The sequence below is a fragment of the Myotis daubentonii genome, chromosome 5 (assembly GCF_963259705.1).
Source record: "Myotis daubentonii chromosome 5, mMyoDau2.1, whole genome shotgun sequence".
NCBI lineage: Eukaryota > Metazoa > Chordata > Mammalia > Chiroptera > Vespertilionidae > Myotis > Myotis daubentonii.
Genome location: NC_081844.1, coordinates 110,686,137 through 110,709,338, shown reverse-complemented (window position 1 = coordinate 110,709,338; position 23,202 = coordinate 110,686,137). Strand labels below are relative to the sequence as shown.

General features: G+C 64.5%; 1 protein-coding gene across 4 annotated transcripts in view; it reads right to left on the bottom strand.

The window, feature by feature from the left end:
• MAD1L1 (mitotic arrest deficient 1 like 1) overlaps positions 1-23,202 on the bottom strand; it is a 149,600-nt gene that overhangs the window by 89,468 nt on the left and 36,930 nt on the right. For 3 of the 4 annotated variants that reach the window (XM_059699422.1, XM_059699424.1, XM_059699423.1), the window contains exon 10: positions 19,512-19,598. The exons of the other annotated variant lie outside the window; for it this stretch is intronic. In XM_059699422.1, the coding sequence (XP_059555405.1) occupies positions 19,512-19,598 (87 nt within the window). The remainder of the gene's footprint in view (positions 1-19,511; positions 19,599-23,202) is intronic. 4 annotated transcript variants of the gene reach the window in all.

Here is a 23,202-nt window from a genome sequence, read left to right as displayed (position 1 = left end):
AAGGACCCCTGGTTTGTGGAGGGTCTCCCTGCTCACCCGACACTGCAGCAGCTCTGCTCTAGGCCGAGCAGCCAGGGGCACCGCAGGGGCACAGGGCCCCGCGGGAAGACGCATGAGGTGCCGCCCCACCGGACGAGCTCGCAGCCACACCAGACAGGTGTGCATGGTGCACGTCAGGGCCTCGCAGGGGGAGTGGCCGAGCAGTGACCACAGGCCCCGCGGGCAGGCACCACAGCGCATCTGCAGGACCAGACCCAACAGCGTGGCTCTGAGGATCCCGCCAGTTGTGAGGTTTCCTGCGACTTTGTCCCGTGAGCCAATGAGCAGGCTGCTTTCACAGGCGTGCAGGCGAGGAGGGTGCCGGAAGGGTTAGCATGCTGCTCTCCAGCGCACGGGGGCTCTGGCTCCGAGGGAGAGGGTGGGAGGAGGCCGCAAACAAGCCCCCATGTGGGCCGCAGAGCCCAGGGCACTTGCCCTCCCGCCTCGCCCCGCTAGGTCTGGCACGGTCCCGGGCACCACGGGCAGGGTAAGCGGCTCTGCAGCGTGGAGGGCCTGGGCCCGGGCGCGGGACTGTGCTGGGATCCGGGCAGCCTAGAGCCGAGCTGGCGGAGGGGCAGAGCCGGAGGGCCGGCGCAGACAGCAGGCACCAGAGCGCAAGGGCATCTCTGGGCCCCAGAGTGACTGACTGCTGCTTGTCACCTCCCTGGGGCCTGTGAGCTCCACCCCCGAGAGCCACCTGCTGGCCACTGGCCGGGCCGCAGGGACCCTCCCCTAACCCACGCAGACGGACGGGCAAAGACACAGACACCCTCAGATCGCAGCTGAGACGCCGGCCTGGGGGAAAGCCCCCACTGCTCAACGTAGCGCCCCCCGTGGGTGAGACTGGAGGGAAGACTGGCTGACGTCACACGTCCCCTAAAATGTGGGGGAAGGAGGGCTCGCTGTTGTTTTCATTTTTAATTGAACAATTACATGAGGAACAAGACACACCCACTCCCCGGAGCCGGCACAGGCTGGCCGCACCGGGGGCCTCAGGGCGGGTGCTCCCGGCCTCGGGCTGCGGGTCACACTGGCATGCACCTTGGAAACCCCGAGCTGTGCGCACAGACCTGCCTGCAGGCCCTCCCTGCACCCCACACCCAGGAAGTGCAGGGGGCGTGTCCTAGCAATCTCACCACTGGGTCCCGGAGCCACAAAGCAGGTGCTGATCACGTGGAGGTGCAGGCCCTCCCCACGCGTGGAGGGCGACCCCAACTCGAGCTCCGCGGAGGCCTGGCCCTGCTCTGATGAAGAGACGGAGTCGCCAGCGGCCCAGCTGGTGAAGGACAGGACAGCCGCTCCGACAGGCACACTCCAGCACCCGTGTCTCCAGGGCTGCTCCAGGCGGGGCCTGGCCACTGGGTGAGCATATAACACAAGACCATGGGCTCTGGCTGGTGGCTCCGTGGTTAGAGCGCCGGCCTGAGCACCGAGAGCGTGCAGGTTTGACTCCCGGTCAAGGCACACACCTGGGTTGCAGGGCTGATCCCCAGCCACAGTCGGGGTGAGTGCGGGAGGCAACCAAACCACGTGTCTCTCTCACAGATGTTTTTCTCTTCCTCTCTCTCCCCACTCCCTCCCTCCCTCCCACTCTCTCGAAAAAGCAACGGGAAAAACACCCTCAGGTGAGGATTAACAATAACAAAACAAACGGAAAACAAGACCCAAACCCTCCTCTGAAACTGTGTCCGTTTCACTCCCGGGACCCAAGTGCCATTCAGTGGCGCCACCAGGACCGAGCTCCTGCCACCAGTGCTGACTGGCCGCTGCGGGAAAGTCTGCCAGCCAGTGAAATCGGGGGCGGGGGGGGGGGGGGGAACGCAGCGCGAGACGGGGGCACAGTGCAGACACGGGGGGCGCAGTGGAGAGGTGGGGGGCACTGGTTTCGCCCCCGGTTCTCTGTGACTGAGGTTGACCCTGATCCTCCAGCCCACAGAGCGGACGTACTGTTTGCTCCCGTGGGTGGGGGCAGGCTCCCTCCTCTACAACCAGAAACGACCACCCCACCCTCCCCTCCCCCGGGCGGTCCGGGTCTCTGGGCCCAGGAAGCCGGGCCAGCGGGCGCCTGGCTCCTCAAGGACGCACCGGAGAAACCTCCATCCAAGGGCGGTGCTGAGCGAGGGGGACGGCCCCGCTGCTGCAGGAAGCTGGTCTGAGGCAATTAAGCCTGTTTCAGAGTGGGTTTGGCGGGAGGTGCTAAATCGATAGATCCCTCCAGCACACGTCCCTGCAGGTAAGGATCAATCAGGCAAACGCTCCCAATCTGCTCCCGCTGAGCCGAGAAGCAAAGCTGTTTACCATTCGTGCCCAGAAATAAAGAAATGAACCCACCAATTAGTCAGCACCTTTGTTTCTCGGGAAAAGCTTTTAGTTGCTCCAAGAGAGCCCGGCCCCCGCGCGGCCCTCCATTAAGGCGCAGGTGGACGCCGAGGAGCCGAGTGCACGCTCAGGAAGGGTGGGGGGTGAGCGCAGCCCGGCCTGGAGACAGACCTCAGGGCACGACGGGCTGTGGGCGACCTTCCCACGCGGGGAAGCACGGCACCCACAGGGGCCTGGGACCCGTGCCGCAGAGCCCGGTGCTCACGGGCACCCAGACCCTGGGATGGAGGTGCCGCCTGCCGGCAGGTTCTGGACCAGGCTCCTTGCCCCTCGGCTGAGTGTCCACGAACCAAGGATCTGCTGGCTCCTGGGGTGCAGCGGGGTGAGCCCCGTCTCTGAGCACATGCTCAGTTGCCTTCTCTCAGGGCCGACTCCAGCTCCATGTCAAAGCGAGGAGCCAGCTCTTGGACAAAAGGAACCCGTGTGGCCACCAGCCACTCACACACCAGTCCCACCAGGTAGTCACTCAGGGGCCGAGCCCCCCAAGAAGCCGCCAGAAACCAGACGAAGCTCCTCGACTGGCCCATGAGGCCGCCCCAGGGAAGCAGGTGGATGGTGCGCCCGCTGGACCTGGGCCACTGGTGCAGGCGGGCAGTCCCATGCTGACCTGCCCAGGATGTCCTACTATGAGCAGCTGACAAGGTCAGACCACGGCCCCAGCCACAGCCCCACGCAGGGACCATGGACAGGGCCTGCTGGTCAGGCCCAAGCACACAGGCTGCCCCTCTGAAGCTCTTCCAGGTTCAAGGGCTCTGAAGACCCCCTGACTGAGCCATGTGTGCAGAGACCTGGACGCGGAGCTGCGCTGTGTGCACTGAACTCAACCCCAACGACCCCACCTGCCACAAGGAGCCTGGAGAAGGGCCCGTGGGCGGTCCGCCTGCTCTGAGGATGGAGGCCAGCGCCAGGCCAGACTGCCTGTCTGTACCCGTGGGACGTCGCGAACCCACCTGCGAAGGGGAGAAGGTCAGCGGCAGCACCGAGCACCGCTCACCTGCCATCTCCTGGAGCTGCCGAGAGAGAAGAGAAGAAGAGAACGGGGGGGGGAGGGGGGGGGGAGCGGCCAGAATCGCAGGGAGCAAACAAGAGTGAGACCGGACACAGCAGGGTAGGGCTGCCGACAAAACGGCCCGGCTGTGGAGGCCCCGAGATGTGATGGTGACCACAAGGAAAAGCGAGCCGGGTGCCCGGTGAGCAGGCCTCTCAACCGAGGGGGCCAGCAGAGGTCGAGCAGGGCAGCGCGTCACGTGCTCGGCAGCCGCCACAGCTGGTACAGGCCCGGGTCTCAGAGCCCAGCAGCTTCCCGGTCCCGCGGCGCAGGGCCCCGGGGCCACAAGGTGGGAACACGGGCAGGGGTGTGGAGAGGGAGAGGCGCTGAGAGGGCAGAACAGTCACACCTGGGACAGGGACGGAGGCCGCCTCCCCTGGACACTCACCCAGGCAACAGGCAGGAAGCGGGTGGGAGGTGGTGACGCCAGCCAGGTCCAGGCTGCCCTCCTGTCAGTCTCCCGCCCGCACCAGGTATCCGTCTCCAGGGCGTCCGGAGGGCCAGGCGCTGTGCCCGTGTCAGAGAGCCCCGCGCCCTCAGGCCCTGCGAGCTCTCAGACATGGCCTTGGGGACTGGGTAGCTGGGTGCCTGTGCGCTCATGGCCCGGTGTGCCGTGGGCGAGGGGTGGCTGAGGGTTCTGAGCCTCACGTGGGAGGCGATGAACCGCCCCCCCAGACGGAGCAGGGACGTCCTCAGACCCCGGGGCTGGCGGTGCGAGCGCCCGCGTGCTTCCCTCTAATGGCTGCTGGTGCTTCTCTGGCAGCTCCTAACATAAACTCAGAAGACAAGCAAGAAAGAGTCCTGACCTCTGTCCAGCCTCAAAGCTCAGGAAGACAGGCTACCTGACGAGTCGGCTCAAAGCATCCACTTGAAAGCGAGCCAGCACTCAGCTTCTAAGAAGCGGCCACTTAGCACCAGCCGCTGGGCCTGTGGCTCTGCCCGGAGACAGGCCACTCACTCTGGACACAGCTCCGCCAGGCGGGAGAGGGTGCCGTGCTAGCTGCCACTTCCGGTGGAGCGGGGTGAGTCGCTCACTGCCCGTCCGCCCTGGGCGCTGCGACAGGCCAGGGGCTGCAGACGGCAGTCGGAGGCGGCAGCCTGTCCTGGGAGCCCTGCACGACCGGGAAGAGGACAGGCTCACGCCTGGGACAGACCCTGAGCTCCAATAAGGAAGCAACAGCTCAGAGAGGAGAGAGGAGAGCGCTGGGGTGCACACACGGGGGGAGGGAGGGGGTCAGCCTGCACCCCTGCTGGGGGGCTGATGTGCCCACAGGGTCTCCTGAGGGAGGGAGCTGGCAGGACCGGGCCAGGGGAGGGCTCTGCAGCCCTCCATACAGGGCACCTCTGCCTACAGGGCCTGCTCCGCTCTGGGGATGGGCCGGCGCAGCAGGCGGGGCGCTGGCCCTCAGCGCCACCTCCCGAGGAGCTGGGCCAAGAGAAAGGCTCGCGGGGAAGCGCAGTCTGGAGGGTGAGCCCACTGCCCTCAGGACACTGCGGGCACTGAGCCTCGCACCCCCTGCAGGCTGGGTGACCTGAGCAAGAGCCTCACCCTCAGATTCTCCCCGGCTCCGTGGGGCACTTACAGCGATCCTGGGGCGCTGGCACTCGCAGGCGCAGGTGAGTGAGTGCACTTCAATCAGCTCCACCTGCAGCAGGAGGCACTGAGGCCCCCTCCGCCCTCCACTCAGCCTCTGGTTTGGGGCAAAGACCAGCGGCTCGGCGGGCGCTCGTGCCCTGGGAGGTGCGGGAGCAGCCCCGACCCTTCCCAGCCTCTGGCTCCGAGGCCAGACGGTTCCTCACTGTGCCCTACAGTCCCCGGGCCCAGGCCAGTGACCGAGCTGGTTTGTCGTCAGCCAGCACGATGCCTCCTGCCACCGGAGCCCTGTGCGCCCACCATGGCTCTGCTCACAGGTCTGGAGGCCACACTGGCCCTCGGGCTGGGGTGGGAGAGGCCACAGGCTCCCCGGAGTCTGCTCGTCAGGAAAAGTGCACCCACAAAAGGCAACCACAAGGACAGGGTTCGAGAAAAGGCTGGAGAGCAGCTCGCTGACTGCTCGGGCTCCAGAGCCTCCGGTGGGAGCCACCTGCTCAGACCCCCGTCCTCAGGCCCTGCCTGGAGCCTCTCGGGTCACGTCTGGTGGTGGATGAGCTGGGAGCCACAGGACACCTGGCCCTCTGTCACGGAGGACTCGGGTGTGGCCTGCAGCCTCGACCATCACCAGGCCGGGCCAACAGGGGCCCTGCATGGTCCTCTGCCCGGCCTGCTCCCCGGGCTGCAGCCGGAACAACCACCATCACCCCAGAGGCGACCACGGGCCCTCACACAAGCTGAAACGCACTCTGGTCGGGTAAGCTTATGTGGGAGCGAGAGGGAAACTGAGGGTGCCAGCGGGGGGGTGGGGGGGGGCCCACGCACTCTCAGCCTCGTCTCCAAGGGCAACTGCTCAGAGGTGCCAGGATCGAGGCGGAGGGAGGAGAGCTGCTTCCCGCTGGGCGCCCAGCAGAGGTGGCATATCGCCCCACCCCCACCCCCCCAGCTCTCAGGGGAGGCCCTTGAGGACAGCGAGACTGGATCTGAGAGCAGGCAGTGCTTTCACCTCCTTTCTAGGCCCAGAGCCAGTGGGGACGTGGCCAGCAGAGCAGGGCTGAGCGGCCCCCTCTCGGTGACAGGCCTGACCCCCCCCTGCCCCCTCGCGACAACATGCAGGGCAGGGCAGAGCAGGTGCCCGCACAGGCGAGGGCCAGTCGGTCTGACTGTGAAAACCCGAGGGTCTTACCCGGGTGGAGAACGGAAGGCTTCTCCCTGCAGGACCTCTTGTTCCCTCCCTCCCCCCAAACCCGCTCTCTGCCGCCGATGACAGGGCGCCGAGGAAACCGCCTCAAACACAACTCCAGACCCGAAGCCTCCGCCTTCCTCTCCCGGAGGAGACGGCCGCCCCAGGCCCCCGGGGTCTGCAGCGATGGCCGGGCGGACACACGCACCTCCCTGACGAGAGGAAGGCAAGCAGAGCGGACACGCGGCCCCCGCGGCCCCGGAGGTCAAAGAGGCAGTGACTTTTCGCACGCAGACGAGGCGGTCCACAGAGAGGCTGCAGGGCCACCGGAGCTCCCGCCGCGCCCCTGGCTGGAAGCCGCCCCGGGGCTGCTGCAGCCACCACGGCAGAGGGGCTCCCAGCGCTCTGTCTCCACCGTCTTGTCAGGATCGGGCCCAGCGGAGGGAAGACCCTGTGAGGGTGAGCCCAGGGCGTCTGACCTTAGAGCAGCTGCCACCCACTGACCCTCCATCTCCAAGCAGCCTCCCGAGTCAGCAGGCGGCCTCCATGGGGCACCACAGGCTCCGCCCAAGGCCCAGGGACCACGTGCCAGTCCAGCGGATGCCCTCTCCCAGCGCTGCTCCGCGTCCGAGGTCCAGCCCCCGAGTGAGGCCCCAATGCCAGGCACCAGCCCACCAGACACAGCTCCCTCTCCTGAGCCCCCCTGTGGCCGCGGCTGCAACCCCCTCCCACAGCGGGCATCTGGGTGTGTGGGCTGGACCGCAGCTCCACCGGGCTGACCACGCCGAGGCCCGGGCACAGCCAGGAGCCCCGAGCTGCTGGCAGAGACTCTACCAATGTCCGGCGCCTCGAGGGCACGGCCTGCCACAAGTAGCACAGTCTGACTTTTGAGGGTGATTTGAAATGAAGGTAGATTATGGAGTAAATTACACACAGAAAAGATATTAAATCATAAAACTGCCACAAAACGTCCCCAGGGGAGCAGCTCACCTGGGACAGGCCCTGGGCGGCACCTGCTGGTGCAGCGTCACAGCCGCCTGCAGGGGAGCCCGGAGCCCCCACTGCAGCCCTAGCGTGGGGCTCCTTCCTTCGTGCTGCCTCAGGCGGGGGTGGCCGCCCTCGGACACGGCCCACCCACGGCGACTGAGAGAACGGAGCTGGGAAACACTCGGGCTAACCCAGGTGCCCGGGACGCCCAGAGAGGAGCCTGGGAGTCCCACACTCTTGGCGCAAGGCCTGCCTGGGAGCCAGTCCCCCTCGCCCCCAGGACCCCAGGGCTCTCCAACGTGAGCCGGCACAGGCGTGTCCCACTCCCCGGGGCACTGGGAGCTTCTGAAAGGGCACAGGCCTCGCTGGCCCCACCGCTGGCCGGTCACAGCAGCTCACTGGGGCCAGCGGGCCGGGGGCATTCTGGGAAGGTTCCGAGCAGCCCTGGCCCAGATGCTACCCCGGGAAGGAAGGACCGTGCTCTGAGGCTGCCACGGCAGAACCCGGGCTTCCCTGGCTTTCACAAGAGGCTGTATTAAAAACGGTCTAAACACAATAAAATCTGTTACATTTATGGCAAGAAAATATGGAAAGACAATAAAACCAGCGGAGCACAGGATGAGAGAACACTGCGGCCCACGGCTCCCAACAGGGGCAGACGAACAGACAGACTGCTAAACGGAGAGGAGTTTAAGCCAATTTAAAACTCAAAGTTCCAACTCTCCTTCCCCAGGGTCTGCACAGCTCACTCACGGAGGCCAGCCAGCAGCCAGGTGTGTCCCCGCCTGTCCCCCTTCCTCCTAGGGGCCTCCTTTATCGTCTGATGCCAACCCCACTTCCCCACTTCCGCACCGGCCTCCCACGGAAACAGGACTCGGGGCTGGCCACGCCCACCTGAAACCCCAGCCGGAATGAGCGCCAGGACACTAGGGCGCGAGGGACCCTAACGGAGCTGGTGAGGAAGCATGCCCAGGCCGACATACAGAGGGGACTGGGCCGCTCTGGGCAGCCCTCCCCTCCTGCCCCTCCTGTCCATGCTGCAGGAGAGCGGATGGGCTGGAGAGAGGGCCGCCCACCTGCCCCTGCCTGAGTCTGAGGCGGGGGAGCTTCCTCTAGGCCCCTCCTCCCGGTGGGTGGGTCCCGCTCCCTGCGATTAGCAGCCTGGGTCAGGCGGTCCATCTGCCACAATGAAGGGCCAGTATTGACACATCACTAACTGAAGCCCACAGTTCACATGAAGGGTCACTTTTTGCCCTTGTGGGTTCTACAAATTTCCAGATGTGTGATGTCACGGTCCACCATTCCTGTGCCCTGCGGAGCATATCCAATGCCTGAACACTGTGCTCCGCCTGCTCACCCCTCTCCCCTCACCCTGGCAGCCGCCCGTCCTCCTATCTCCATGCTCCGGCTCCCCCAGAACGTCCTGGACTTGGACTCACTCCACACACAGCCTTTCAGACGGGCTTCCATCACTGAGGCCCCTCCTGTCTGCTCGTGGCTGACAGCTCATGTCTCTTTGGTGCAGGAAGTGTCCCCCGTCTGCGGGACCACCGTCTGTCCACCCACCACCTCCGGAAGGACTGCCTGGGTATTTCCAAGTTTTGTGGCGACGGGTAAAGCTGAGAGAAGCACCTGTGTGCAGGTTTGTTGTGGACATAAGCCTTCACATGTTTTGGGTAAATATCATGGAACGTAATTAGCGAACCAAATGGTAAAAGTATGTCTAGTTTGTAAGAAACTAACAAGCTGTCATCCAGATTGCTGCACCCTCTGCCCCCTCCAGCGGTGAGGGAGGCCCTGCCGCCACGGCCGCCCCGCGTCCTGGCCGGCACTCAGCGCTCTCCGGGCCTGCAGCGGCCTCGCTGTGGCTCTCACGTGCATTCCCCGCGGACACAGGTGCGGGGCATGTTCTCGTGTGCTTACTGGCCACCCCCGTGCCTTCCTTGGCGCGCTGTCCGTTCAGACCTGCTGCCGCGGTTTAGCTGCTCTTACTGGTGAGCTGCTTTCCTCCCGCTGAGTTCTGCGAGTGCTCTGTGGCCTGGGCACCAGTCCTCCCCCAGCCGAGCTCTGCCAGGGATTCTCCAGCGCGGGCTTGCCTGCTCGTTCTCCGCGTGCTCTCTCACAGCCAGTTTACCATCTTCGTGAATTCAGCTACCACCTTCCTTTCACAGACTGTGCTTTGGATGCTGAATCTGGAAAGTCACTGCCACACCGAAGGTCAGCCAGGCCCGCGCCTGCTGCCTCCCGCACCCGGCAGCTGTGCCTCCTCTATGAAGGCCGACCACCCAGGCAGGGCAGGCGGCTCCCCGAGGGCAGCTGTCAGTCCCCCCCACCCCCCACCTTCGCCTCAGCACACCCTTCCCTCGGGCCTGGGGAAAGCAGGGCAGTGCGGGTGCCCGAGGGCAGCTGTCAGTCCCCCCCACACCCCCACCCCCACCCGCCTCAGCACACCCTTCCCTCGGGCCCCAGGGAAAGCAGGGCAGTGCGGGTGCCCGGGCAGCGACAACGGAAGGCAGGGCACAAATGCACAGTAAAATATTTCAAGAGCCAGATCCGTGGGGCTCAGGGGTTGAGCGTCGACCCTTGAACCAGGAGGTCACAGTTCGATTCCCGGTCAGCGCACATGCCAGGTTTTGGACTCGATCCCCAGTAGAGGGCACGTAGGAGGCAGCCAATGAATGATTCTCTCTCTTCATTGTTTCTATCTCCCTCTCCCTCTCCCTCTCTCTGAAATAAACATCAACATATTTTAAAAAAATATTTAAAGATTACTAAAAAAGGAAAGACTACACCAACTTGACTTTTTTACAGTGTTTTCTGCCACGTAAACTTTCAAGTTTCTCCTTTTGTCTTCTATGCGTCCACGGTTCCCCGTGCTGCTCAGAGAGGCCTCGGAGGTCGTGAAACACTGGGTGTTGAGGTCTGCACAGCCTCCCGACCAGAAGCTCTGCCCGGCAGGGTGACCCCTCCACCCAGCGTGCAGCCCTGAGCGCAGCTCTTCCTTCTGGCCTGTCTCCCGGGGCTCCAAGGCCCTCCCAGTTTGCTGCTCTAGCACTTGGACTCTTCAGTCCCCTATCTGCTCCCTGCCACGCACGGCACGGCACAGCAGCCCCCCACGCCTGCGTCCCTGGGGGCCTGAAGCCCTCCCTGTCCTGACGCACTGGCCGCGGCCATGGGCCATGGGCCGTGCCTGCTCAGGACCACCCGCCCCGCCCGGCCACTGTCTGGCTCTGCATGTGCAGGGGCGAGGGGAGGCCGAAGTGACCATAGAGGAAGAAGGGAGGGAGTCCGGCAAACTCCTGGAAACAGCTTGAATTCGCCTACAAGAGGCACCTGGTGCCCTGGGAAGGACCCAGCCACCTCCCACACCAGAGTCCCGCCGTCACCAAGGAAGTGGGGTCATGGTCCCCAGTGCACAGTGGACATCAGGGTCCTGCCAGGAGAAACCGAGAGTGACAGGCCTCCAGGTGTGCCGCACGGGCCCCCACCCAGTGTCCGCATGCTGAGGGACAAGGACAGCCACGGGAACCGGACACGCTGGCTTCCGGAGTAACTTTCCTACAGCAACTGCTACAGACTAACCGCTTAGGAACTGATTTCGTTGGGGGATGACTTGGATCCCAGTGCTTGACTAACGGGAGTTTCACATGTTATCCACTTCCACATCCCTCAACAACACAAACTTATTGAAAAGGCCCATGAATATGTAAATGCCATTTTAAATATGGAAATGAAAGCACGGGGAAGCAGTCTGGGTGTGAAATATTAATGGCAGCTCAATTGCTGGAGGAGCCGGGATGGCTGGTGGCATGTGGAGGAGCCCTCGCCGGGAGGCCGGCCCAGGAGCCTGCCGCCACCTCTCAGCCACCTCGAGCCACAGGGACCAACCCTAGTGCCTCTGCCAGTGCCCCCTCCGGCCCCGGCCACTCCCGCCCTCAGCAGCGTGGTGAAGGCCCCGGGCAGCGAGCTCACCTCTCAGCCTGGCCAGGGCCGCGTGCCCTGCAAGGATGGGCTGTGTCCCAGGTGACAGAGCAGGTAAGCAGTCTCCAGAGCCTCGAGCACACAGCTACCTGCTGGGTCAGAGGTCAGCCAAAGACCTCGGCTGGCAGCTGGCTGGCCTGTGGCGGGGCCAGAAGTGAGGCCCCACAGCCCGAGGCTCAGGACCCCGACCCCGACCAGTGGAGCCAGGGCGTCAGGGGGCTTCCGGATGCGAAGAGGAGTGGCCCAGCCACTGTCCATGGACAGAGCAAGAGCCCGAGCCCCACGGCGCCTCCCTGCGCCCACACCGGGTCCCAGACGGCGGCAGCACCTCGCCCTCACCTTTGGGAATGAAACACCCGAGTGCCCACGGCGCAACGCTGTCCACTCACCCTGGTCTCCGCTCGGCACGCGCCTGGGAAAAGCGCTGCCCTCACAGGGCACAGCCCAGGCCTGGGGCCCCCTCTCCCCCAACAGCCTCTCCCCCGACAGCTGCTCATCTACACCCCCTTCCAGTCACACAAGCACTGCCGGTGCTGGTCCCAAGCCCAAACGTCCCACTGGGCCCCAAGATGGACTGGATTCTCTCTCGGGGTGACGGGGCCTTGGTGTCAGGGACAAAACCAGACGGTTAGTCTGGAAAATGAGAGCAACGCCAACAGGTCTCAGAGCCATGCTGGACCCGGCAGCGGGAGGGTCTGTGCCCCCACAAGGTGCAGTGTGGGGCCCGCTTGGAGGGTCTCCCCAGCACAGGGAGGGGAGGGGAAAGGAGGGCAGGGGAGGGGAGGGGAGGGCAGGGAAGGGGAAGGCAGACGAAGGGAGGGAAGAGGAGGGGAAGGCAGGGGAGGGGAGGGCAGGAAAGGAGAAGGCAGGGGAGGGGAGGGGAGAATAGAGGAGAGGATGGGGGGGCAGGGAAGGGGAAGACGGGGGAGGGGTGAGGAGGGGAGGGGATGGGAGGGAAGAGCAATTGCCAAGAAAGCACCTGGGAGAGACAGCCACTCATCCCCGCCCCCTCGGCCTCCCCCCGCCGCCCACTCTCTAACTGGCCACCAAATGTACGGGCTGGGCGACAGCACTGCCCCCCGCCCCCCCCCCCCCCCAAGCCCGGCAGGAGGCCTGAGGAGCGAGCAGAGCGGCTTCCTGGGCTGCGGCTCCACCTCCTGTCCACACGCGGCACTGCAGGCCGACCAACAGGCCAGGGTCCCTCCCAGCAAGAAGGAAGGAGGCTGGAGAACCAGCGGGAAGGGCAGGCCCAAGCAGGTGGCCGGAGTCACTCCCCTGGCCACCGAGCTGGGCCCACGCTGGCTCAGGCCCACACCTCACGCGGACCTCACCCTGAAAGGCTGGCCCTGGGTGGCCTCAGGGGAGCTTCGGGAGCCGCCTGCGGTTGCTCCTTGCCATGGAGGAGGGAGGGCGACAAACCCGACTCCTGAGAAGCCCGTCCGCAGGGGCACCCGGCACCAGGCACGGGCACCAGGCACGGGCGGGAGTCCACCGAGTGTCCCACAGATCAGGAGCCCCTGGACGGGCAAAGCTGACGGGCCGGGGGTGCTCAGGCTGCGTGACCACCACCGCGAGGCAGAGCCCCTTTGGAGACAAAGAGACGCAGCCCTAGGCGGCCGGCCCTGTGCAGAGGCTGGCGTCCTGGAGAACCTGGCCTCCTCCGCCCCACGCAGGCGCCTGCACCCAGCAGACAGGCCACGCCCCACGGTCCCAGCAGGCAGCGTGGCAGCAGGACACGGACAGCCCACAGGCCCCCCGCGCGCTGAGGCTGGGAAGGTGACTGCGGGTACCTGTCAGACAGCCGGCCACGCGGCAGGCAGGCCGGGCCTCGGGGCAAGCAGCCCCGCTCGCGGGGAGTCTCGCCTGGGGCCCCGGGGCATCCCTGCTTCTGTTTCGGAGGGCGTCCCAGTTCTGGGCAGGTCTGATGAGAGGGCACTTCTAAGAACGGCTCTGTAGCCACAAAATGAACGCCTCCCTCCCGCCGCACAAACCCCTTCGCGTCCCAGGGCTCCTGCGAGGGTGACACGTGCTCGTGCGTGTGCGTGTGCCACGCCAGCCCTGCCCCACACACCGCCCCGCACGCCGCCGGCACGGCACCCAGGTTCACGTAACCACAGGCAGAAAACATGCCTTTTCAGAGCATGAACCTGGCTGAGCCGCCTGCCTGCTCAGAGGGACACGGCCCTGGGAGCCCAGCTGCCAGTGTGGCCCCGTCAGCCTGGGTGGCAGCCTTCCCAAGTGCCTTTTGCTGGCAAGTCAGGTAACGCATCACCTGGGTCTAAAGCAAAACAGCCAAGTTCACTCCCTGGCGGGACGCTGTGCACACGGCCCTGAGCCACGGGCCTGCCGCAGTGTGAGGCGCAGCCAAGGACGGGATGGGTGCAGGAGCCAGGAGATGGGTGCCAGGCAGCCAGCAGGCAATCGAAGGTGCCAACTCCTCCTCCTCCACTGCTGCGCACCTGGGCACACAGGAAGCACACCCGGGGGGTGGGGGCTGAGGAAGAAATGCAGGGGAAGGGGTGGGAGCACCAATCCCTCCTCCAGTCACCCTGAAGGGCGCCCGCCTGCCCCAGTCCTGACGCCGGGGGCAAGGGCAGTCATGCTGAATGCAACCGAGACAAAAGACCCCGGAAGGTTCTGTGCACCCAAGTGACATGGCCGCTCTGTGACTGGGGGACCCAGGTGCAGACAATGCTGGGCAGAGGCCAACCCAGGGGACAAAGGTAGAAGCAGGGCGAGCGGTCAGAGCGGCCATGGGGTCAGAGGAAAGATGAGGACCAGCAGAGAAGGACCAGTGTTGGATCTGGGTGTGCACTGGAGCCAAGATCATCTCCTTGTGGTTTAACCGGGGGTGGGAAAGAGAGGGAGCGAGTGAGGAGCAGGTTCACGCCTGCACCCAGAGCCCAGCAGACACGGAGCGAGCGGCCGCATGCACTCAGCCACAGTGCCCCCGTGTGGCTGCCGCGTGGCCGGGCGGTGCTCTGGCCAGAACCACAGTGGTGGATACCATCCCAAATCTTACGGAGACAAGGAGAACCAATTAGCACCTAATGCAGAAAACGGAACGGCATAGCACGTAACCTGGGGAAGCCTGCGTTACGGAGTCATCTAAGGCCACCTAAGGAATCTGAGCTCAGCGGGACCTGGAGGGGGGACGCTGCCGGGGAAGGCAGCCCGGCAGGGTATGTGCCATGTCAGGGGATGGGCCGAGCTGGAGGCCCAGAGCAGAAGAGGGGAACCCGGCTGAGAGGGGCTGCAGGGGGCAGAGGCAGAAGCCAGGGCTTTCGACCCAAGTGGGGTCTGCTTCCACAGAGGGCGGAGCCACGGGGGCTGGGAAGGAATGGCCGATTCATTTCTGGCCAGCGGGGTTCCTTCGGGCAGCTTCGTGGAGGAGGTGGCACAGAGAGCCAGAGTGGACACAGCGACACTGGTTCTTACTGTCTGAAGGAAAACTGTAAGTGACAGAGAGGGTATGGATTCATGGGCACCTGGGGGCAGAGCGCCCACAGCCGTGAGGAGAGAGCACACGCCACCACCCGCACGGCCCGCACACACAGCAGGGCGGGCAGCGGGCCCAGGGCAGCGTCTGCCTGGAGTGTGGCCTCCATGTGGCCAGGCTCGGCTGACAGGAGCACAATGGTAAACGCACACGGTCCAGACTCAGGCAGTTCCATCCGCTGAGAAGGGACAGGGTGAGGGCACGAGGTCAGAAGAGAACCCAAATCAGAGGAAATCACTTCTGCTAGCGTCGGGGAGCCGGGCACCAGAGCCGGCTCCGCCCGCAGCACCCACAGTCCCTGGGTCAGGGTCAGGGTCAGACCCACCCTCCCCTGCCGCGTGGGGGCAGGAGCCTCTCCAGGTGCATCCTCGCCACCTGCCAGGACACGGCGCCCACTGGCACCTGACTGCACTCGATGGCCCCCCCACCCCCCCGCCCCCGTCATCACTGCGGGTCTAAAGGGCTTAACGTCATCATGTCGCAAACGGAATCCCGGGCCCTGTGCCGTCACGCCCTGCGCTCCCGCCAAAGCAGAGGAGACCCCCTTCCTAGGCCCTCACCACAGCCTCGCCCCTGCCTTTTCTCGCGCCTGACACTTCCGATCCACAGCAACCCTCACCTGTTCCCTTTCCCAGGTGCCCACCAGTTCTACCGCTGCTGGGCTTCTGGCCCCAACAAGCTCACTGGAGCGCTCACCGCCGCGGGGCCCAGCTCACGCCTCCCAGTCACTCAGAAACGCGGGCAGCAGCCATCCGCGATGCTCGTTAGCGCTAACAAGGCCTCCTGTGCCGGCAGCAGGCCCAGCGCCTCACGGAAGGTTCTGACTGAACTCTCCCGACACCCGGTGCCAGCTGTCACCACCGTCACCGTGACAGGCGAGGCCGAGAAAGGCTGATTAACGCCCAGGGGCCCCGAGCTGCTGGGTGTGGGGCCGAGGCTGGAGCCCAGAGCGGGGCCGAGAAAGGAGACTCCCGGCCTCGGCTGCAGTCGGGTGCAGGTGAAACCCTCCAGACGAGGAGCAGGACCAGCCCTCAGGCATCTGGGTGCCTCCGGGCCTCAGCAGCTGAGAGCACGGCCACTCACACAGACCCCGGGACACGGGGCCGGGCCCGTGACACTCCTCAGTGGGTGAGCGCGCAGCCCCGCGCTCCAGACCAACAGAATCACGACCGGCCCGCCGCTCTTCACTCGCCCTCGGGAAGCGGCCGAGAAACTAGCCCCCCTGGCCATGCCAGGAACACGCCAGCCACGGGCACCGCCTCCTCGGAGACAGTCCCCCAAATGCCACCCGGAGCCCAGCACCGAGGGAGGCAGCACAGAGGAGCGGCCAGGCCGAGGCTCTCGGGCTCGTCACCCTCCGACAAGCTGAGGCCCAGGGCTCCTCTGAGACCCCACAGCCGAGGGGGCAAATGCAGCGACCGGCACAGCCCAGAGCTGCCGGGGCCTCTGGGCGACCGGTGGCCCGTGGGGACTGCTGCACAGGGCCGTCAGGCTGGGAGAGCCGGCCAGGCCGGCCAGGCAGACCAGCACCCAGAGAGCAGCCCCTGGACACGGGCCAGCGTTCCCCCGGGCTCACTGCTTCCACCTCCCGGGAGCAGAGGACGAGGGCACGGCCGCCCAAGCACTCTTCAGGGGTGTGGGCTCCACCCTCACACCAACCACCGGAGCTCCGCAGACAGACGGCCAGGGTTCAAGCCCCATCCCGAGGACGCCCTGGCTGTGTGACCGGGCGGGGCGGAGGTCCTCCGCTGTGCACCGTCCACACCACAGTTCAGGTGGCGCCTGCCTGCGGCCCGGAGCACAGAGCACGGAGCCCGGCACGGGCAGAGGCGCGGCAAACACCCCTGGTCTCCAGTGAGGCACCTGAGCCGGATCCCCAACAGGACCCTGAGAAGCCCGCTCCACTCACTGGGGAGCGCCCCTTCCAGCGGAGCAGAGCAGCCCGCCCCTGCAGGAGCCCGTCCTGTCCAGGACCCTCCGTGGAGCCCGCACCCGTCCTAGCAGAGTCGGCAGGACAGCAGGCTGTGGCCGAGCCACAAGGAAATGCAGCCTCGCCGTGGCCTGGCCTGCAGTGTCCCCAGCTCCACCGCCAGCAGAGAGGCCTGGCCGACAGGGCACCCCGACAGAGGACCCAGCACTCTGCTCTCCGCAGGGCACCCTCCTGCACCCACCCTGAGGCTCAGCACCACAGGGGACACGCTGTCACAGCTGCACGTCCACAGGCCTGCCTGAGTGCTGCCCTGTGCCAAGCGCGCCATAACTGCTGCGCTTCCTCCTCACCTGCCCGCTCTGACGGCCACTGAGCTGACAGCCGTGTGAGAAGCAGCGCTGCGTCCATGGCACCCGCTGGAGGGAGAAAGCACCCCGTCCTGCAGTGGGAGGCCCGGGGGCTCTTTACGCCCAGCCCGTCCGGGAGCACAGGCCACAGCTCAGGGCCCTCATTGCGAAGGCACACACAGCAAGAGGGTGGAGTGTGGGACCGGGTTCCAGTGGCAAGGCCGTAACTCAAGTCAGGCAGCAGTGGCCCCACGGCTCGGAACACTGTGTCGTCATCTCAGTGTTCCCCACCCCCGTGAGGGGTGTGGCTCCCCCTCAGCCTCTGCAGTCAGGACGCGGGCCCTCCCTGCCACCTCACAGATGCTGGGATCAGCCCAGCCTGAGCTGCTGTCCCCATGCAGGGCTGGGCAGTCGGCTCGCCCTGCAGGAGCTGGAATGCCACGGCAACAAGGAGAGGCTCAGACCTCAGCCAGGCAGGCCTCGCCACGGCCACGGCCACAGCCACAGCCAGGGCCACAGCCACAGCCACAGCAGTGAGTGCAGCGAAGGAGGCGGATGCAGGGAAGCAATGCTGAGGGATAAAGCCCACAGGACACTCTGGGCTGGGCTTCGGGGGTCTGGGAGTGCTGGCCTGTGAGGAGGGCCCTGCAGCCCCGTCCGCCTGGCCCTGTGGCCACTCCTCTTCCCGTCATCCTGCCTCTCTGCGGAGATGCACCAGCCGCCAGCCTGACGAGAGCCCAGGCCTCCTCACAGACGCCCCAGCAGAGCAGCTGCCCAACCCCGGCCAGAGCAAGCGACGCTGCCCACGGCCTCCTCCCCGTCCTCCCGGGTCGGGCTCGCACAGCCATCGATGACGAGTGCCTGAGGCCGGAACTGCCCGCCAGCCCGCTGTGAGACCTATGGGCATCGCTGACTTCACTGGGCCGTTCCCTCACCCAGAAGGCGGGCCGACGACAGGAGACGATGCCTGCGAGCCTAGGCACGAAGCCTGGGCTCGGGAAGTGCTCCAGAGTCCCCGTCAGGCAGGTGCCGCGCAGTCTGTCACTCTCCCTGCTGGCACGGAGTCGCCCGGGTGCGGTGCCACGTGCATCCGGCTGCACCAGGCCGGCCGGCTTCACGCCTCACCTCCCAAGACCTGGCAGGCAGGCAGGCTCCCTTCCTCAGGTCCCCCACACCCCTGCTCCCCGGGGGGCTGCTCCAGCTCTGAGAGGGAGCTCCTGACGGGGGGGGGGGGGGGGGCACAGTCACACAGACGGGCTGCCTGCCCTCGGAGGGCTGCTTCTTGAGCAGAGTCCATTCCCAACACTCGCAGCAGCCGGTGGGACAGGTGAGCCCACGTTCCGGCTAACCGGCCCCTAGGCCTGCATGTGAGGGACACAGCCTCGTGCTGGCTGTACTGGCCGGGCGGCCCCTCGGAACAAGCCCTCGAGGATAAAGGGGACAGCTGGCTGCATCTGGTCTCTGCCCCACCCTGGCAGAGCTCCTACAACCCTGGGGACTCCAGGGGACAGCACCCTTTGCCTCATAGCCGCCCCTTTCACCCAAATGTGAGGCTGTGCAACCAGGGGCTGGGGGTCCCCGGGCAGCTCCAGGTGCTGAGGGGCTGGCACTCCCAGCTCTGCCCCACCTGCAGGGGGAGAGAGGAGCTGGAGGCTGTCGATCACCAACAGCCAGGGACGTACTCAAGCAGCGGAACCTCACAGAACCGGTGAACAACACAGGTGCTGGAGGGCAGGGCTCCGAGCAGGTGGGCACCCGCCCCACCCCTGCCCAGCGCCTCCCGCCCGAGCTCTGGCTGCAGCCTTCAGCCTTCCCAAAAACCAGCCACCATAAGCCAGCACTTCCTGAGTTGTCCGAGTGGCTTAGCGAATTATTGAATGGGGGGATGAGGGAACCCCTGACTCTGTAGGCAGACAGAACTGCGGGTCACCTGGGGACCCGATGCCCATGACTGGAGTCGAAGCGGCAGCCCCTGTGCCTGCGGGGTCTGCGCTGACTCGGGAGGGAGTGTGAGAACCGCAGGGAACGCCGGTGTCAGAGGCGGGAGGATGGTGCTGGGAACAGGGCGCGGGGGTGACAGGAGGAGAGCGCCACCCCGGGCCTGGGGCAACCAGGCAGCTGCTGCCTCCGAACTTCCTGTCGGGAAGGAGACAAACCTCCCTCTGTTCACAGACAAAGGCCTGGCTGCTCTGTGGTCTCCGTGGACCTTCCCTGAGTGCACAGGCCACACACACAGACACACACAGACGCATGACCCCAGGGCCCAGCTCCGCACCAAGGGGTCGCTCAGAGCCCACACTCCTGATCCCACAGCCTTGCACAGACCCCGCGCCCAGGGCAGCCTGACGGGCACGGCGAAGGATGACAGCGCCGCCCACCTCCGCCGAGCCGGGCAGACACGAGGCACTGTGCACCCAACTCCCGCGCACTCAGGCCACAGCCAACTGGACAGTGGAGTGTGCACATCTGTCCCTGCAGGCCAGGGCCCTCGCTCACCGACCCCACCCCCGCCGGCGCCCAGGCCTACCTGCTGGCGATGGAGCCATTCCTGTCCTGCAGGGCCAGCTCCCGCTGCTGCAGCTCCACGATGAACCGGGAGAGGTCTTCCGGGGACCTGCGGGTCAGAACACACTCAGCACCGGGCGACTCGGACCCGGATGCGTTCCATCCTGGGCACACCCCCCGCCTCGCTTCTAACCATGGCCGCCACTGCCCGCGTCACCTCAGGTGAGCGACTTCACACGCGTGGCTTCCCTTCGCCTGTGAAAACGGCCGCTGAGCAGAGGGCATGCCACACGGTCTGAAGCGCAGAAGCAGCGCCAGCCCCGGCCGGAGGAGGCGCTCACTGCCCCCCCGCCCCCCGCCCCCCCTCAAAGCCCCCTGCCCCCCTCAGAGCCCCCCCGCCCCTCCTCAGAGCCCCCGTCCCCCCTCAGAGCCCCCCCCGCCCCTCCTCAGAGCCCATGCCTCAGCACAGCAACTGCAGCAGCAACACGGAAGCCACAGGACTGGGCTCTGACTCCACACGACCGCAGGCAGTTACCGCAGTTGTGCCCACAGAGCCCTGTTGTTTGCTGTTAACAAACATGGAAACAGACTCAAACGTTTCCAAATCTACTCAGCTTGAGCACCGAACCTCAACCTGAAGCCCATCTTCTAACAATAAAACATTTAAAAAAGAAAAGAAAAAGAAAACAAATCCACAAGTGCGGCCGCGTCCGGTCCTGCCGCAGCCCTGCCCAGCTGTTGTCACACGTGGAGCCGCCTGAAGGCTGCGCACCAGCAGCCCGCTCTACTCCGCGGGTGTGTGCGCCCAGGGCCCGCGCCTTCCTCCACCGACGCTCCCTCCCGCGGCTTCTCCCACACTGTCCACGTCTCCACAGGGAACAGGATCCTGGGGGGGTGAGCGCTGTCATCCATCACCGAGGGTGGAGGGCCCAGGCCACAGGGCCGCCTGCCCACCCTCCTGCAGGCCCGCTGCTCTGCCGCGGTGCTGAGCGGGCAGGGAGCACGCCGGGGTGAGGGCATGCCCCTGCGACCCTCGCCCCTTCGGAGGTTCCCCTAGCAGCCCAGGGCGCTGCCTGGCAGCCTGCGGCCTCTGCTGGCAGGAATCCTGGTAGGTGGGCGGGGGTCAGGAGCCGGGTGCACGGGGCGGAGCGCTCAATTTACTGCCCGAGGGTTTCCCCGAGTCTCGAACACGGACAGTCCTGGCCAAGAGCAGGTCAGGGCAACGCACCTCTGAGGCCGCAGTGAGGCTGGCGGCCATGAGCCTCACCGCCCGCCCCCTCGGCTCACAAGCCAGGCGGGCTCCTTGGCTACCTCCCACCTGAGGGACCTGTGGCCTGTTTCATGTCCTGAGCCGACAGAGGCCTTTCCCGCGTCCCCTAGACCATGGGAGCTACAGCCCAGCCTCCTACAGCGGGTCCGCTGCCTGGAAGCTGCTCTGTGACGTGCTGTTCCCCAGGCCAGCACCCCTGCCCGCTCCTGGGCCTGGCGATGGATGGGCGCCCCGGCGGAGGCCCTCAGCATCTGCGGACGGGTCTGCTGCGACCCTCCCAGCTCAGCCTTGGCCCCCCGCTGCAGTGGACGCGCCCCTCACATCCTGGGAGCTGGCCGCTGTGTCCACGTGCACCCCACCCTCTGCTCACTGCTCCAGTCCCGAGCTCCCGGCTGAAGTTGTGCTTGGAGCTGTTAGCCAGATGCCCTTTTGGATGTTGAAAGCACTCAAAAGATCAGCTTTTCCAAAGAGTGAGGGAGCAGGGAGAGGAAATTATGGCATTTGTTTGAAAGGCTCTGCGAGCTTTATTTAGCTCGCACGGTTCAAAGAGCGCCTCTTGTTAATCAGGAGAAGACTCTGGCCTCCCTGGGGTGGGCACCGGGCTTAATTGGAACCCAGGCTGTTTGAAGTCCCTTTAATCCTGCCGGAGCGGGAGGGAGAACGTGCAGGCAGCCTCTGTAGATCTGAAGTTTCTTCGTTCTATTTGCATGTGTCTGGGGAGCCATGTGATTCGTTTCCCTGAGAGAGTGAGGCCGGTGGCGGCTGCTGGACCACAGTGAGGCCTGGGCTCCATTAGGCGGGAGCGGGAGACGGACCTGCTCGGCGGCACTGGGTCCCTGCACAGCGCGGTGGCCCGCGGACGATGGCGGCCAGGACCTGGCTTGCTGGTGCCGATGTCCGCAGGCAGAATCCACCCGCAGGAGAGCTGTGGCTGCCGAAACCAGTGTGGCTCAGTGGATAGAGCGTCGGCCTGCGGACTGAAAGGTCCTGGGTTCGATTCCGGTCAAGGGCATGTACCTGGGTTGCGGGCACATCCCCAGTGGATGTGCAGGAGGCAGCTGATGGATGTTTCTCACACTCTCTCTCCCTTCCTCTCTGTAAGAAATCAATAAAATATATTTTTTTAAAAAAAGAGAGCTGTGGTTGTGCGGCCTCGTGACCCTCGCGGTCCTGACAGGCGCAGTGTAGGCTCCAGGACTCCTCTCCCACGAGGACTGCGCAGTTCTCCAGCCTCAGGCCTCACTGGCCGGAGATGTCACTGGTCACTGTCGCAGGCTCATCTTTCTCATGGACCCGTGGGCATGCTGCAGCCAGAGAGCCAGGCCCCGCTGCTGGGCCCAGCCTGACCACAGAGGGGTGCGCAGCCGCCGCCAGCCCCACAGGGCCCCTGGTCCCTCCCCTCCTTCCCCTCCCCTCCTCTCCCCCTCCCTCCAGTACTGCCTCACCCTCTCGGCCCTGCAGACTGAGGTGCCTGCCGATGCCTGGGATGTAGGCTGCTCTTCTTCTTAAAGAGGTGAAATGTATTATACACAGATGTCTTTAGAGAATACATACAGCCCGTCCCCTAGTCCTGACCTGAGGAGAAGGACAGATCCTCTGAACACTGGGGCCTTCCCAGCTCCAGCCCACGGCTCCGGACCTCAAAGCCAAGCGCCACACCCTGTTCATCGCTGCACTTTGCTAGCGGTGAGGCCCCTCGCGCAGCCCCGCTCCCAGGAGCTGCTGTGTCCATCCGAAACGGGTCTATTTCTGCCAGTTTCGCACGTTACTGTAATTAAAGAGTCTAATTAAATATTACAGAGGCTGATGAAAAATAAACGGGGGAAGAAAGCCGTGTTTCTATGAGAACAAAGTTGAAGGCTTTGGAACGTCTCAAAGGAAAATCGCCCCCAAATTTCTGATGAAGAAAGCGACTGTAGAAGTTTCAGAGGGAAAGCTGTAACATTTAGGAGGACTGAGGTGTCCACTTTAAAGAAACAGCTAAAATCATGGGTATGTTTTGTGGCTTATGTAGAAAATATAAGATGAAACTCAAGTTAGTGGGCTCATAGAAGTTTGCAGCTTGGGAATGACTGTGTATTTGTAATATTTTAAGTTAAAATGTTTGATACATAAACATCTTATTTTCCACTTTATCAAACTTTTAGGATCAATAACATTCTTGATTATTTTACCTAGGAAGCATTTGACTAATGTATTTTTGCTCCATTTGTAATGCAAATTATTCACATTGTAATACATAGCTAACGATTTAGGAGTGATGTATGATTGTTATTGTAAATGGCTCTAGTTATATATTCATGCATTAACTCATCATGGAGTAATTGTTTTCTCTTTAGAAACTTTTTGTATAGTATTTCATTCTGCACTATAAGTTTATAATGCTAAGCTTTAAAAAAAATCACTTTCTGAATAGGTGTAATGTTTCCTTGGTACAAACGTT